This window comes from Calypte anna, chromosome 6 (assembly GCF_003957555.1).
Source record: "Calypte anna isolate BGI_N300 chromosome 6, bCalAnn1_v1.p, whole genome shotgun sequence".
Classification (NCBI taxonomy): Eukaryota; Metazoa; Chordata; class Aves; order Apodiformes; family Trochilidae; genus Calypte; species Calypte anna.
The window spans coordinates 20,238,556-20,252,758 of NC_044252.1; the positions used below are offsets into that span (position 1 = coordinate 20,238,556).

General features: G+C 48.2%; 2 protein-coding genes across 2 annotated transcripts; both read right to left on the reverse strand.

Annotated features, from left to right (window-relative positions):
* On the reverse strand, window positions 1–1,502 carry LOC115598539 (homeobox protein vent1-like). The gene is made up of 3 exons (XM_030453463.1): window positions 1,265–1,502; window positions 862–1,094; window positions 1–351 (listed from the first exon to the last, which is right to left on the reverse strand). Exons 1-3 carry the CDS (start codon window positions 1,500–1,502, stop codon window positions 1–3), a joined length of 822 nt encoding a protein of 273 aa, XP_030309323.1.
* Window positions 1,503–10,461: 8,959 nt separating this feature from the next.
* On the reverse strand, window positions 10,462–11,124 carry LOC115598524 (homeobox protein vent1B-like; the record flags this gene model as incomplete). Its single annotated transcript, XM_030453256.1, has 2 exons — window positions 10,462–10,773; window positions 10,897–11,124. Coding segments are annotated over 2 exons (540 nt in total), but the record flags the coding sequence as incomplete, so codon positions are not given.
* Window positions 11,125–14,203: the final 3,079 nt, after the last annotated feature.

Below are 14,203 nucleotides of genomic sequence, written 5' to 3' on the forward strand. Positions count from 1 at the left end.
CTATAACGCATATAGAGGGTGGCATTGCTTGTCCATTTTGTTTGGAATAACTGGATGGAAAGGAGGGGGAAGAACGTGGTGGTGGTATTGCAGCTCGGTTGCCATGAAGTGGTAGTTGCTTTGAGACGAATTGTATCTGGGAAAAGAGAAGCTGAACTGCACAGGAGGCAGCGGTGCAAAAGGCAGGAGTCTCTGGTGATGTGGAGCAAAGGGGTAGTGAAGCCCATCCTGAAACAGGGCTGGTGGTGTCACCAGGGGGTAGCTGTAGAGCGGAGCAGGAGACACAAGGCTGCGCTGGTCCTGTATTTGCCTCTTCAGTTTCATCCTCCGGTTCTGAAACCAGGTCTTGATCTGAGTATCAAAAAGAACAGGGTGAGAGGTAGAAGAAACATCTGGGACCTTGCTTTAAAAAGGCGTGCGAACTGTGGATAACTCTATCGCAATTGCTCTTGACAATTTACTCCACCCGAATGGAGCATATTGACAGACTTGAACTGATGCTTTCGCCCTCGTTAACAAATAGCAAAGGATCTGGGGGATGTAGAGTGGAAAAGTGCCCGTGTTCAGCGATTTTAAACTATTAATTTTGAGTCTTTAAGACTGCGTATAACCTTCGTGATTACTTCTCATATCGCTGCACATGCAGTTTACCTGACCAAGAAACAAAAGAATATTAATACCTCCCCTATGGCAAATGCTCCAGAATTCCCCGAGTGTTAACTCGTCAGCCCCCGAGGGTCCCCACTACCCTTCCCCAGTTGAAGACCGCTACGGATGTCTGGCGCCGGGAAGGCCTACGTAGACCGCCGTGCCTACCCTAACCAATGCAGGCGGCAGGAATCCGCTTCCTCCGGGACTCACCTGGATCTCTGAGAGCTGCAAGGCAGCTGCCAGCTTCCTCCGCTCCGAGGCACCCAGGTACTTCTGGCGCTGGAAAGTCTTCTCCATCCGGCACACCTGTTCTGAGGTGAAGGCGGTCCGCGCCCGCCGCTGCCGTCCGCGGGTCCCGCTCGCTACCGCGGAGCGATCGCCGCCAGCACTCTCGCTCTCGTAGCCTGAGGACTCGTCGGCGCTCAGCCAGCCACCGTCGGGGGCTGCAAAGGAGAGATTGGGCGGCGATGAAATCGCTACACACAGCTGGAGCGATGCCTGCGCCTCCCCTTGTCCTGCCGGGACGTTGCAGCGACAGGGGTCGAAGTCCCGCGTGCGTTTGTCCCCCTCCCCCGCTACCCCTCTTGGCCCTCCCTGTCGCTCCCTCACCCACCTGGCTCCGATGGAAACGGATCAGCGGGCTCCCGGGGACTGGCTCTGTCCCTCTCTGTCGCACAGCGCTCGCTGTCCGCGGGCTGGCATGGCCGCGGGACCCCCCGTCGGGGTTGGGCTCTAGCCAGGAGTGGGGTGCTGCCGCGAGAGGTAGGGGCACGGGGAGGTGGCGCGCAGCAAATATGGGGCCTGACCCCTTGGGGCTTGGTCTCTGCTGAAGGCAGTTCGGCCTGCTTCATGGCAGAGAGGGGCTAGGGAATGCCGGGCTCGGCCCGATCTTATATGAGAGCTCCGGTCTCCGAAGGACGCGTTTGCAAGTGCGAACCCACATCAAAGAGGGAATCGAGCAGAGATAGCAGCTGCCATCGAGGAGGAAAGTTCACACGTCTGGCAAATGTCTACAGCCCCTGGCTCCAGCGTGTCTGCGGGGTCGGGGGAACCCCCTTGAAGTGCAAAGTTACCTCTCTCCCCCGGAGGGCAGGGCACGGGCAGGCCCAGCTCAACATAGGGGTTTTTAAAGATACCGACGGTGCAGATAACAGCGCGATTTTTCCCACTCTCTTTTCAGCTGTGGGGTCCCACACCGCGCAGGGTATCCGAAACCAGAAAGGAGGCGTGGTGGTACAACGTAACATTGTCAGGGTCTGACAGCCACGCCGTCGGGCACTTCACCTCGGGGAGAGTTGTGGACACCAGCTTTCCTGGGAAAAGCCGTAGCGGGCTGCGAGCAAGAAGTCCCTATCTTCGGGGCTGAGCCTTTACCCCCGGGGGCCACGGCCAGTTTCTGGGGTTAGCAAGGCCGCGGGCCCTCTCGGCTTGAACTTGGCACCGTCTGTCTAACCAGAAAACGCAGCCGGCCTTCCCAAGAATTTAACAATCAAAGCACTAAGTGAGAAGTGAAGCTCGCACCTCATCAACTTCAAACTATCCAAAATCTACACATCGCTTACAGAGAAGGACGATGGCCTTGTAACTCAGAGAGGACACCAAGAAACACCTCTAGGAAAGCTTTGTTGGAAAAGGTGCACTCCAGCAGCTCAGTCCTTCTCCGGACTCTTTTCTCTACCTTACACAGCATTTGACGATCTCGGAGAAAAAGATAGCACCAACCATGACACCACTGGCAGTAGTGGTGCTTGCATAGCATATAGTCTAATCCTCGATGCTTCCCTAAAGACCAGGAGAAGGGGGCACCATCCCTGTAACTATGTAAAAGCACTGACAGGACCCCAGGTCCCACTGATGTCAGGGTTCCTGCACAACTGGAAAAAGTCAACACCAGGAGCCTGGGACTAACAGAGGGGTGGGTAGACTTTCTTTCTATGAACAGAGCAGTAACCTTGGTTCCCACACATAAGAGTATATATGAGGGCAATTTCTCTTGGAAAAAAAAATTGCAATTTGAAAATAAAACACCCCAACTGAACCAACTCCCCTGAAAAGGTCACAATCTATAATAGATCAGGGGAGAAAAGCGTATCTTCTGCTACCCATTTCCCTTGTTTCATGTGCTCAGTGACCACTGGAACTGGCAATGGGCTATCAGCCCCCCTCCAGCTTGTCCCAGCTCTGGTCCCAGGGAAGCAATAAAGCCCAGGGACTAAAGCAATGCAAACACCTTACCAAGTCCACAGAGCCCAGGAGCTGGATTCTTCCTCAAGCTTTACTTGCAACATCAGCTCTTAAGGACAGGAATGGCAGAGGCTATACTCACACTGGTGCAGCCCTGATAAAGAACAAGCCCTGCTTGTTCCTTTTGGAGATTCAATTACCACTGGCAGAAGATGGTCATTTTGGTTGATATGCACAAGTCAGAACAAATGCCCAAGATACTGGATACATACTACACTGAGCTGTAGACCAGACTTCCTTCCTGGGTTAGAAATGCACATCTGCAAGTGCCACTGACCCAATCAAAGCCACCATAAAAAGGGAATGTTTAAACATAACAGCATTTCCAACAGGGATGGATGACTCACTGCTGCCTCAAAGAGCTAAGTGCTTGCACATAAATTTTAAGAACTTCTGGATTTAACAGCTATTCCTGAAATATCTACTTGTGTATGGTTCCTCTTTTGGAGCAAATGCACCGCCATACACATTACCTCCACCTTATTTCTGAATAACTCCATCTGTGAAAAAAATCCACACAGAGAGCTATGCAAAAATTTCCTCAGGGGTCAATACTGAGACCAGTGCTGTTTAATAACTTTATTGCAAACATGGAGAGTGGGATAGAATGTATCCTTAGCAAGTTTGCTAGTGATACCAACCTCTGGCAAGGTTGACACCTTAGAGAGAAGGCAGGCCATCCAGAAGGATCTTGACAGGGTGGAAAGGTGGGCCCATGCCAACCTAATGAAATTCAACATAGCCAAGTGCAAGGTCTTGCATTTAAGTGGGCACAACCCCAGGCAAAAATGCAGTCTGAGGGGAGAATGGATAGAGAGCAGCCCTGAGGTAAAGGACTTGCAAGTGATTGTAGATGAGAAGTTCAACATGAGCCACCAGTCTGTGTTTGCAGGCCGTAAGGCTAGTCACATCCTGGGATGCATCAACAGAAACATGGCCAGCAGGGCCAGGGAGGTGATTCTACCCCTCTACTCTGCTCTTCTGAGACCACACCTGGAATATTGCATACAGCTTTGGAGCCTCCAGCACAGGAAAGATATAGACCTGTTGGAGAGAGTCCAGAGAAGGGCCACAAAGATTATCAAAGGGCTGGAGTACCTCTGCTATGAAGACAATACGAGAGCTGTGGCTCTTCAGCCTGGAGAAGACACCAGGGAGACCTTACCATGGCCTTCCAACACATGAAGGAAGCCTACAGGAAAGATGGGGTGGGGCTTTTCACCCAAGAGAAAAGGGGTAATGGTTTTAAACTGAGAGAAGGTAGATCTAGGTTAGATACTAGAAAAAAAAAAAAATTTTCACTGTAGGGGTAGTAAGACAGTGGAAAAGGTTGCCTAGGGAGCTCATTGATGTACCTTCCTTGGAAGTGTTTAAGGCCAGGTTAGATGAAGCCTTGTGCAACCTGGTCTCATGGGAAGTGTCCCTGCCATGAAGGGGGTTGGATCTTGATTATCTCTAAGGTCCCTTCCAATCCAAACCATTGTATGATTCTATGATGAATTCATCCAGAGCAAGCTGCTCCTTGTAATGCATTGCATACAATCTTCAGAACCTGACTGCCTTGCCAAAAACAAGTGTGGATGTAGTAGCTGAAAACCATTGGGATTCAAAAGCTCCAGCAAGTAGTGTGCTCCCCCAGGGTGGACTTCCCACCAGCAGATGAAACCTATGACAAGCCAGGCAGCCCTGGGTCCCTCATGCCCTGCAGTCCCCCCCACCCAGGCACACAGTGACACCCTTCATCCCTAGTGCCAAAATCAAACCAAAATTAAAATGAGATGATCATTCAATGCTGTGCCCAAACTGACCAGTGTGTGCACTTGCATTTATACAGTAAGTGTCTGACAAAGCAAAACTGTTAGTAGCACTGAATCACTGATGCAATTTCCCCTGCCCTTTGACTGACAATGCAGGGAAGCAGCTGCTCCATCCCACTGTTTTGCTGAATGTCAATGAAAAAACATTTTTTTCCCCTTTATAAGTAAATAAATAAAGTAAATAAAGTAATTATAAAGTAAATAAAGTAATTATAAGTAAATAAGTAAAATTCAAATACAATATGAATTGTCAGTTGAATAAGATGTTTATACCTCCCCAGATGGACATAGCTGCATCTGTGGACCACAAAACCCTAGAACAGATGGGTAAAGGGTGGGAGGTGTTACATGGCTGTTGTAGCACCCATCAAAAGAGGTGGTAGCTTGAGAAACTTGAAAACTTTGATGACCCTGGGTGGACAGAGGCTCACCTTTCAAAAATATGGTGCTTGAATTGAGTGGTGTTAAATTTTGTCTGCTTCATTTGTATCACTTTCCCCCCCCCCCTTCATATGAACTCCATAAGACTTTTAGGGGGAAATGATAGTTTTAGCTCATTGGTACACAACAGGAATGTTTCTTTTGTGGTATTGTGCACATACACAAAGCATAAGTCCATGAAAACTATCAGGACTGCAGCAGCTCAATATACATGTAAAGTATCATTGGGAGAAAATTTCAACCCACTTTCTAGGCTGCAGCATTTCCTGCACCCATTGCCAGAAGCTAAAGTACTTATACTTCCCAAGAAGCTGGTGTATCCCACCTGTTTCTGTGTGACAGCATAAGAAAAAAACAGCCACAAATCGGAAAATGGGGGAATAATATTTTTAAAGTAAAACTTTCTAGTATAACTGGGCAAATATTTAGATCAAAACATTCCTTCGACTAGCCATGTTTGTTAGCAGTCCATGAAAAAAAGGGTATACTGAGCAACTTGTCATTGCATTTATCATGGGTTGAGAGCTGATGTACTAGGTCACTGGACCTGGGCTCTTCTGGGCTACAGAATTCGTGGCTTCACTGGACCTGGGATCTTCTGGGCTACAGAATTCGTGGCTCCATCATAGGCAGATCTCATTTATCTTCCTGTAAAAAAAAAAAAAAACCCAAACAAACAAAAATCAAAGCAACAACAACAACAAAAAACAAACCCAAAACCACCCACAAAAAACAAACTTAGAAATATCTGTATTTCGAAGTCTTATTGGCAAAAAGTGGAGAAGTGAGTATAATGAAGGATGCAGCAAGAACAAATGCAATGCCACTCCACTTCCCCAGGAGCAGGGGACAACACAACAAACCCAACCCCGCTCTATGTTCAGCTCCACAAACCAGGCAGCATTTTTCTTTACGAGAGGGTCTGTGGCAGCCTGTCAGACGTAAGCAATCTGACTTACGAGAGGAAACGGAGTTAACATTGCTGGAAGTGCAGGCAAGACAGTATTTTGCTCTTCTCCATCTTAGGCCATAGAACAGCCAAGGATCCATCTAGCAGCATGGCCCAGGCTGGCGGGGCCGCTGCCAGCCCGCGGCTGGGGGGAGAGTTGATCACTGTTTGTATCCTCCACTGCTCCCCTTTGCAAATGCTAACTAGGTTATTCAGCGTCCCTTTTGATGTCCTGATAGGTGCTATTAGATAGTCAATTAGGCACCAACAAGATCGATTGTTCCGGAATGAACGCTTTTCTGTTTGAAGTACCCGTGAACACTAACAGGGCCATCACCCGGTTGCTCCTTTGCCCACGGGAACAATGCGGGCTAACACACCATAAATAACAAATGCTACTGATTCACCCGGCAGTGCTGCACCCTCTTCCCTCCCACCTCACAAGCTACAAACCCAAGTATTCCTATTCAGCAGCTGTGGGAGCAAACATGCTCTTTGCATTAAAAACGATTTATTATGGAAGTTTCATTCAGTTCTTTGCGCAACTAACGAACAGAACACCTAGATAAATACAAGTTACCTCAAAACAAAAAGGTACTTGAATTCCCATGCACGACACCACCACGTTGCCTGAGGACTTCTGACACCTCCACAGTTGTTCAGAATTGCCCAGGCAGAATAACTAAGCACTAAAACAAGAATTAAAGCACTTAACCTACCTGAATACCAAAGAGCTCCCGGGAATACCTCCCTACTGAATGCCATTACAAGATAACATTAAGTCGAGACCCAGTGGTTTCAGAGGCTGTTATACAGGAAAAGTAATAAAGTCCGCACTTTAAAAAAAAAAAAATCGAGACGAAGAGGTCTCTCCTCTTTCTTCCTGTCCCCGCCTCGGTGGGATTTATTAAGTTAATTGTCATCTAATTGCGTACCAAAGAACGAGATAATGGGCAGCAATTAGATATAATGGCCTGCCAGTGCGAGATCTCTCTCGATTAGCACACAACGCCGCATAACTTCACCTGGTTTGTAAAGGAGGTCCCTGGAGTGGCTCCACGGTGTCTGGGAGATGGAGGGGGGGAAATACCCCAACCCTATTCCCAGTCCCCTGTTGGTTGCTCTCACCAAATTGAGGCAGGCGCTAACGAGCGCAGGGTGCAGACCGCTCCCTGCCATTACCGCTGTGTTAATTCAATCATGTTTCACCCCCTCCGTGCACACACTGCAGGGGAGAAAGGCTTTGAAGTTAGTTCTCTGGCAATTTTCCTCCGTTTCCTCCCCAGGGAGCCGGGTTTCCAGGTTATACAGCTTCTTTCTCGGGAACCTCAACAGTTTCACCCCATAAGCATTAAACTGCTCCTCCCCAACTAATCGGCTCAGCGTTGCCATTTGTAGATGACTTGCAGACAGTGCTTTGCCTTGCCGGAGAGCTTTCCGGCACTGATGTTTTTTGTGATGCTTCTAAACACACAAAGGGGTATACTAGAAGCGAAGGAGGCTGTCAGCAGCTCTGAGGGAGAGCCCGTCAGGTCATCTGCAGGGCTGCTGATCAGAGAAGCAGCCGACGCGGCCCTGGTGCGGGCTGTGGGTGCGGTGCCAGAGCAAGGACGCTTTGCGCTCCGGTGAGGAGCTGCCAGTGGGCAGTGGGCCTGCTCTGGCTCTAATGCACCTTTACTGCTGCCGGAGTAAAACACATAGGATGAGACATTCAAACGACCAGGATTAAAACGTGAAGGGAACTTGCAGCCACATTTTAATAACAAAATTCGTCTGCTATAGCGAAAATAAAACGATGTCACATAGTTTTCTAGCTCACTGGAATGTAGTAGTTACCTTCTAGAGAAAACAGATTTTTTCAGACAAAAGAGGAATTATGATGTCGATATTGGGAGGAATCTGCTACCATTAGGTACCTAATCAAGGCATCACCTCTCGTGTTCATTTGAGCAATTGTCAGGGAACAGGGACAGTACTTGCAAGCTAGCGCTGCCAAGACACTGGCAAGACACTTCATGTGCTTCTTTAGCATGCATGTTGCCAAGGAATCATCATGTTAAGTGCTCACTAGCACCTTTTCAAACAGAATTCTTCTTCTCCCTCTCCCCGCCGTTCTGCAGCTCACATCCCCGAAGATAGGACACCCCTGTATCTCCTCTCACCAGCCCGCGTCCATGGCACGGAACCCGCCTGCCTTAGCAAAACCACAGAGCAGCAAAACTTTAATTTCGGTGACTGTCCCATGGCCGGCGGTGCTCGTCCCCGCAGCCTCGTGGCAGTGTGGTCCTCACAGCCCCCGCGGGCAAAGATTGCAACATTACATATTATCCAGGCAGCAACCAATTGCCTCTGGCTTGCTTTAAACCTTTGCACGGAGCGGGAACGGGTCCGCCCGCCCCCCCCGAGCACCGAGGGCCCCCAGCCGAGCTTTCTTCGGGTGTGGACAAGTGCAGGGTCAAGCCGGCTCTGTGCTGCCCTCCTGTCTCCCGGCCCGACAGCCGAGGGAACTCGGTGCTGTCGCAGCGCTGGCTCCGGGTTACTAGATTGAGGAGATGCGGAACAGACATCCCCGGTAGGGCTAAGCTAGAGCTGCCCCCGAGAGACAGCTTACTGGGGACATTGGGAGACACCGATAAGGTGTGGTTCTGCCTTTCCCTTGGTGTTCTCTCAGCCGTCCGTTGGCAACAACACATTGGCAACCGTTCCATGGCAACAACGCTTGCTCTGGGACAGAGGCCCCGACCCCCTCTCCCAGGAAGGTCTCTCTTCCGGCACAAGCCTTGTTCCCGTGGGAGCTGCTCCCCTCCACGAGTGGGACTATTTTGTTCTCCCTCTCATCTTGAAACATTTCATCTCTCTCTCACTTCAGCCGGGCCAGCTGCCGTGGTACCCTTCCCCTCGCCCCCCCTTCTTCCCCATTTGGTCCGGGTTTGGGGGGCATACACAACACTGTGGGAAGTCCTGGGCCCAGTCGGTCCCCTTGGAAGGTTCTAATCCCTCCGGTACTTCCGGCTCTGGCACCTAACAGCACAAAAGTCTGTCACTGTTCCTTTTGTACACGGTGAGAAAGGTATTTTGAGGAGACGTGTGGTCCTCAGTGAACATACAAGATGATCAGACGATCACCTAACCCATCTGCCACTATCCCCTTGAAAATGGAACAGTCAAATCGAGTCTCACGAGTAAATTCTTTTTTTGTCCCCAGGTAAATTACATATTTATAGACCTTGACTTTTGTTATTTTAAAGTGTCAGGGCTCTAGAGCATAGAAAATATATGCACCATTGCAGAGCTCTTTCTGGAAACATCCTAGTTCCCCAATGACATTTGAAAGGGTCAGAGAACCTGAAGGTTGATTTTCTTCCTTCATATCAATATGACTGTTTAGTAATACCTGACTTAGAGAAGTAAACCCCCATTCAATGGGAAATTTCCCTAATCCCAAACTGCATCATATTCCTAAAGAGAATGATGTCAGCAAGACTGGTAGCACCTGAGCCCTTATTAGTTTTCTGATAACCTTGTATTAGAAACACATTAATCGTGCAATTGCAATCAAAATGCTAAGGCTAGAAATGTGCAACAGGGATTAAAAATGATTAAGCAGTTCCAAATGTGACATCCATTCAGAAAATCAAGGCCAAAGCCTTCAGTGGTCATAATGATGCTTTTTTTTTTTTTTTTTTTTTTTTTTTTTTTAAAGTGTATAGAAAAAAGGTGTGTTCTAGGATGACTGACACGAGTGACAGAGAAACTTCAGACCCTTAATTATATGAAACCAGAAGACAAGTGTGTCAGACGTCTTCTAATAACCCCAAAGATGAACTCTAAAAAAATGGAATTTTTTTATTGCTCATGTTAATTAACAATTGGATTTGAAAGATTTATGACAACGTACATCAGTCCAGAATAATTTCTCAGCACCCCTTTTCAACCCTGAAATTAGACCTTTTTTTAATTTTAAGTTTTTCGGAGTATCATCCAAATTAAAAAAAAAAAAAAAAGTGCATAGCAGAATGTTTACAAACATTACTGTCATTTAGGGAAAACCAGCTTTGGAATGTTGCATTTCTTTTCTGTAATCACTCTTTGTGGAATGAATTCACAGGAAAGTTGGAAAGCACTTGGGTTTACTGAAAGATTCCATTTATAATAGTACTTTTCCCACTGTGCTGCTATTTTACACAGGTGCCTATAAATGCAGGGATCTGAAATCCAAGATCCAGGTTGTTCGGTGTATCTGTAAAATATTTTGCTCAGTGCTGTGTCTTAACTCCACCATGCAGTTACAGACAAGGCCAGCCCAGACAGCTATCAGTAGTGCAAATCCTTCTTAGTCATAGTCCATATTAGGAGGGGTCATACACCCAGCAAGAAACCTCTGGGATCCCTGTACCCTACAAAGTAGGGTGCTGCCCAAAAGCCCACAGGCTGTGCTCTGCAGGAGCTGCTAAAGTCCAGAGTGGGTGCCGGCAGCGTCGCCAAGGTGAATCCTCCAGAGGCAGCCCCTTGCAGGGGCAGAGGTCGTGGCCGGGCCACGTATGTGAGCGGCAAGGGCACAACGCTGCTCTGAGGTCCGTAAGGGAGGGGAGGGCTGCAGAAAGGCTCCGACCTCAGCTCCTGCAGCTGCCGCTTGAGCTTCATCCGGCGGTTCTGAAACCAGGTCTTGATCTGGGAGGAGAGGAATGAGAAGAGATGAACTCACAGCAGTACCCAGCCCATGCCTTGGCCCACGTCCAAGCTATGACCCCTGTCACGGCCCATGCGCACCCCCATGTCCCCCCCTGCACTCACCTGCACTTCGGAGAGCCGCATCCTTCCCGCCAGCTTGCGGCGCTCGGCGGCCCCCAGGTACCTCTGCCGTTGGAAGGAGCTCTCCAGGGTGCTGAGCTGCTCGGCGCTGAAGGCCGTGCGCAGCCGCCGCCCGCCCCTGCCAGCGGCCTCCTCAGAGCCCGAGCACTCGGGACCCGCCTCCGGCGGCAGCTGCTCATCTCCCCACGGCCGCCCGCCTGCTCGTGGGGACAGGGGAGAGGGAGAAATGGGTCAGTCAGGTTAGTCAGGCGCGGGAATGAGTCATGGGTGTGCCCGCCTGCCTCCTTCTCATCCGGGCAGCCACTGCAGTTGGTCCCTATCGGGACCGACCCGACACGGCCCGTTCACCCTCCCCCTCCCGGGAGCACCCGGGTGTCCCGACGGCCTCGGAGACCGCGGTTACCTGCAGAGGAGGGGGGCTCCAAGCGCTCCTTACTCCTGCCACCTCTCCCGGCCCGGGGGTCGGAGGACTTCTCCTTAGTCCATTCGCTCAGTCCGGAGCTGGAGAGGAGCTGGTGGCCTGTGGAGGATGGTCGGTGCGGGGAGCCTTCGATAGGGCTCTTGAGAGCCTGGCTGCTTTGGGACAGCCACTCCACGGAGAAAGGTGCCTTGGTCATCCTGTCTGGTTTCAGAGATGCCGGTGAAGGTGTTAGGGAGCACGGCTTCTCCTTTATACCCCAAGTCTCGGAGGAAAACGTTGGTTGTGTAAATACACATCAAAGGGCCAGATAAGTATCATCTAATTGCCATCAGTCCATCCCCCAACAAAAGATACCGTTCACACATCGCCATAGCTCGGGACACTCGGCTCCGCCGTGTCTGCCCCTGGAGGTGTGATTTATGGCTCTTGTTACATCCTATGCCGATGCAAATGGCATTTATAGAGCTAAGCGGCCTCAAACGGCGCTGGGGAATGCACCCCTGGGGGAGAGCACGGGGACCAGCACCCCCGGACGCTGACGCTCCTGCTCCCAATCCCCCTTGCCCTAGAATCGATTTTTACATTCCTTTTCAAGTAGAAGATTCACTGCCTAAAGGGACCTCCTCAAGCCCGCTCCTCTCTGGGTTTACGCATTGCGTTCCCGAGACAGACTGAGACAGTGAAGTGGATAAACTTACTTTATTCTCTTGGGACTGGAGCATCAGGTGATAAGCACCAGGCACAGGATGAGGGATTTGGAGAAGCTGCGAAACAGAAACGGCAAAGGTCAAGGCTGTTGGGTTGTACGAATCGACTGACTTCTTTCTGCTTATATAAAATGTGTTCCAGACTGAAGAATCAGGGAAAAAACAATTATTGCCTTAGAGTTAACATTTTGCTGAAATTATAGAATTCACATCATATCTTCCTTCCTAGATCTTTTGTGTTGTGCAGGTTGTAAAAAAAAAAAAAAAAAAAAAAAAAAAAAAAAAAGTTTTAAAATTGTAATTTATTGTTTTGTTGAGTGTATCTTTCAATTTAATAATGTTTGCTTAGGCTGTTTGTTGAAATAGCATGTTATATCCTGTTATTTTAAAGTGTATGTTTAAGCATACTTACAAGGGAAGAAAAGTCAGAAAAATAAGAAGAGGCGGCCGACCGCAAAAGCCCTTGAAACAAGAACGACATGTAACCATTTCCCTCAGCAACAGAAAGGAGCCCGCGAAACAAGAACTAATGCTAGGAGAGCCCGCAAACGAAAACCAATGATAAAATTATAAGAGACTAAGGGGAAGGGGTTTACGAAAAGTATAAAAGAACCGGTTTTACATTATTGAACTTGCGAGCCATGGGTAAAGCTTCTACTCGCCGGCCGCCCAGCACTCTGCAGCACGCTGCTTTTCTTACATTTCTCTCAATAAAAAGTTTTATTGTTGATACATCGAGTCACTGTTTTTAACACAGGTCAGACAGGTTTTTCTGCTATCTTACCCTTCATGTCATTCCTTATTTACCTGTTATTGCCTTATGCATGTTCTTTCAGAAGTGTTACCACCTATACCTGCTTTCTTGTGTGTGCACCACGACCTCTTGGCTGCTGCAGCAATACTTCTGGAATATATTGACAAGTTTGGTGCGTTACAGGCAGTTTTGAAGTGCATGGTAACCACGGATTCTGTCCCCCTCATCCTCCCCCTTTTCTCGTGCAAGAGCAGAGACTACTTGCACCATAGACAACTCCTATCACTCCCCTGCTTGGCATCAGTCTGTCTCCAGAAACCATGACAGCATGTTTGATTTGTCTGTCCTTGCTCCTGCTTTCTGCTTTACACTCACCTCCACCACCTGCTCATAATCTCAGTGTTCTATTGTACCCTATGACTTGCTCTATTATTCTGCCACTCTGGATTTCTCGGCATTCCCTTTCTTTTCAACGGCAATCAATGTAACCATGCTTCTAAGACTGTCAGTGAGTCAGAGGCTTCAAGAGTGAAGCCTTCCTACCTGGTTTATGCTCAAAACTTTCAGTGTATTAAATTGTAATCTTAAAAATATAGATATATATCTTTATATTAATGAAGTAAAAATTTTATTTAAACTCTCTTTCTAACTTTTTTTCCCAAAACCAACATTTCAACTTCCTATATGCTCAAAAAAATGGTTGCCATCTACCACAAAATCTTACTACTTTCTGCTTACTAGAAAATTGTTTCACCGAACCGTGCTTAAGTTTGGTTTGTGAGGCCCTTCTGAGCTTTGTATCTCCTTGTTCATTGTCATGGCATAGTTTGAGTCCTCCTCTGCTGTATCAGTGATGGTACTGTTGAAAGAGTTTAATTGCCTCTAACCAACAAACATACAAGCACTATCTTTATATTAAAGGCAGCTGATAGGTGATCTAGAACTACAGCCAGGCACGATCAGAGCCTTTTTCAAGCCCTTTGTTTCTGGACTGAGTAGGCATGGACTGAAATCACAGCCTGCACAGCAGCAACAGCCTGAGCACACTGAACAAGCTACCTAAAGGAAACTAAAGGAACTGGTGTAAAAATACATGAAAGTGTTTGATATCTGATTAAAAATGGAAAGTTTAGAGAGTTTACTTGACCAAACTATACAAAATTAGTTTAAAATTTAATTTACTTTTTAATGTGTCCCCATACCCCCTGTTTCCTCACTCTACCTTGAATATTTCAAGCACAGGTTGGGAAAGAACTGTTCTTTTTATTAGGTAAACATGAAGACTACCCCCATCACAATCATGATTAAATACTTTACAATACCAGGACTTCTGAGCATTAGCCAGTTCTGGTGTCAACAGATTTCACAGAGTAAACCAAGCAAGCAGGAGCTGGAAAGGAGACACAC

Bases quoted from the DNA above. Each gene is read 5' to 3' on its own strand.
- LOC115598539 (XM_030453463.1), bottom strand. From the start codon at position 1,502: ATGAAGCAGGCCGAACTGCCTTCAGCAGAGACCAAGCCCCAAGGGGTC. The intron at 1,095-1,264 runs GTGGGTGAGGGA...TCTCCTTTGCAG, and splicing joins TCCGTTTCCATCGGAGCCAG to CCCCCGACGGTGGCTGGCTG. The intron at 352-861 runs GTGAGTCCCGGA...TTTGATACTCAG, and splicing joins TGCAGCTCTCAGAGATCCAG to ATCAAGACCTGGTTTCAGAA.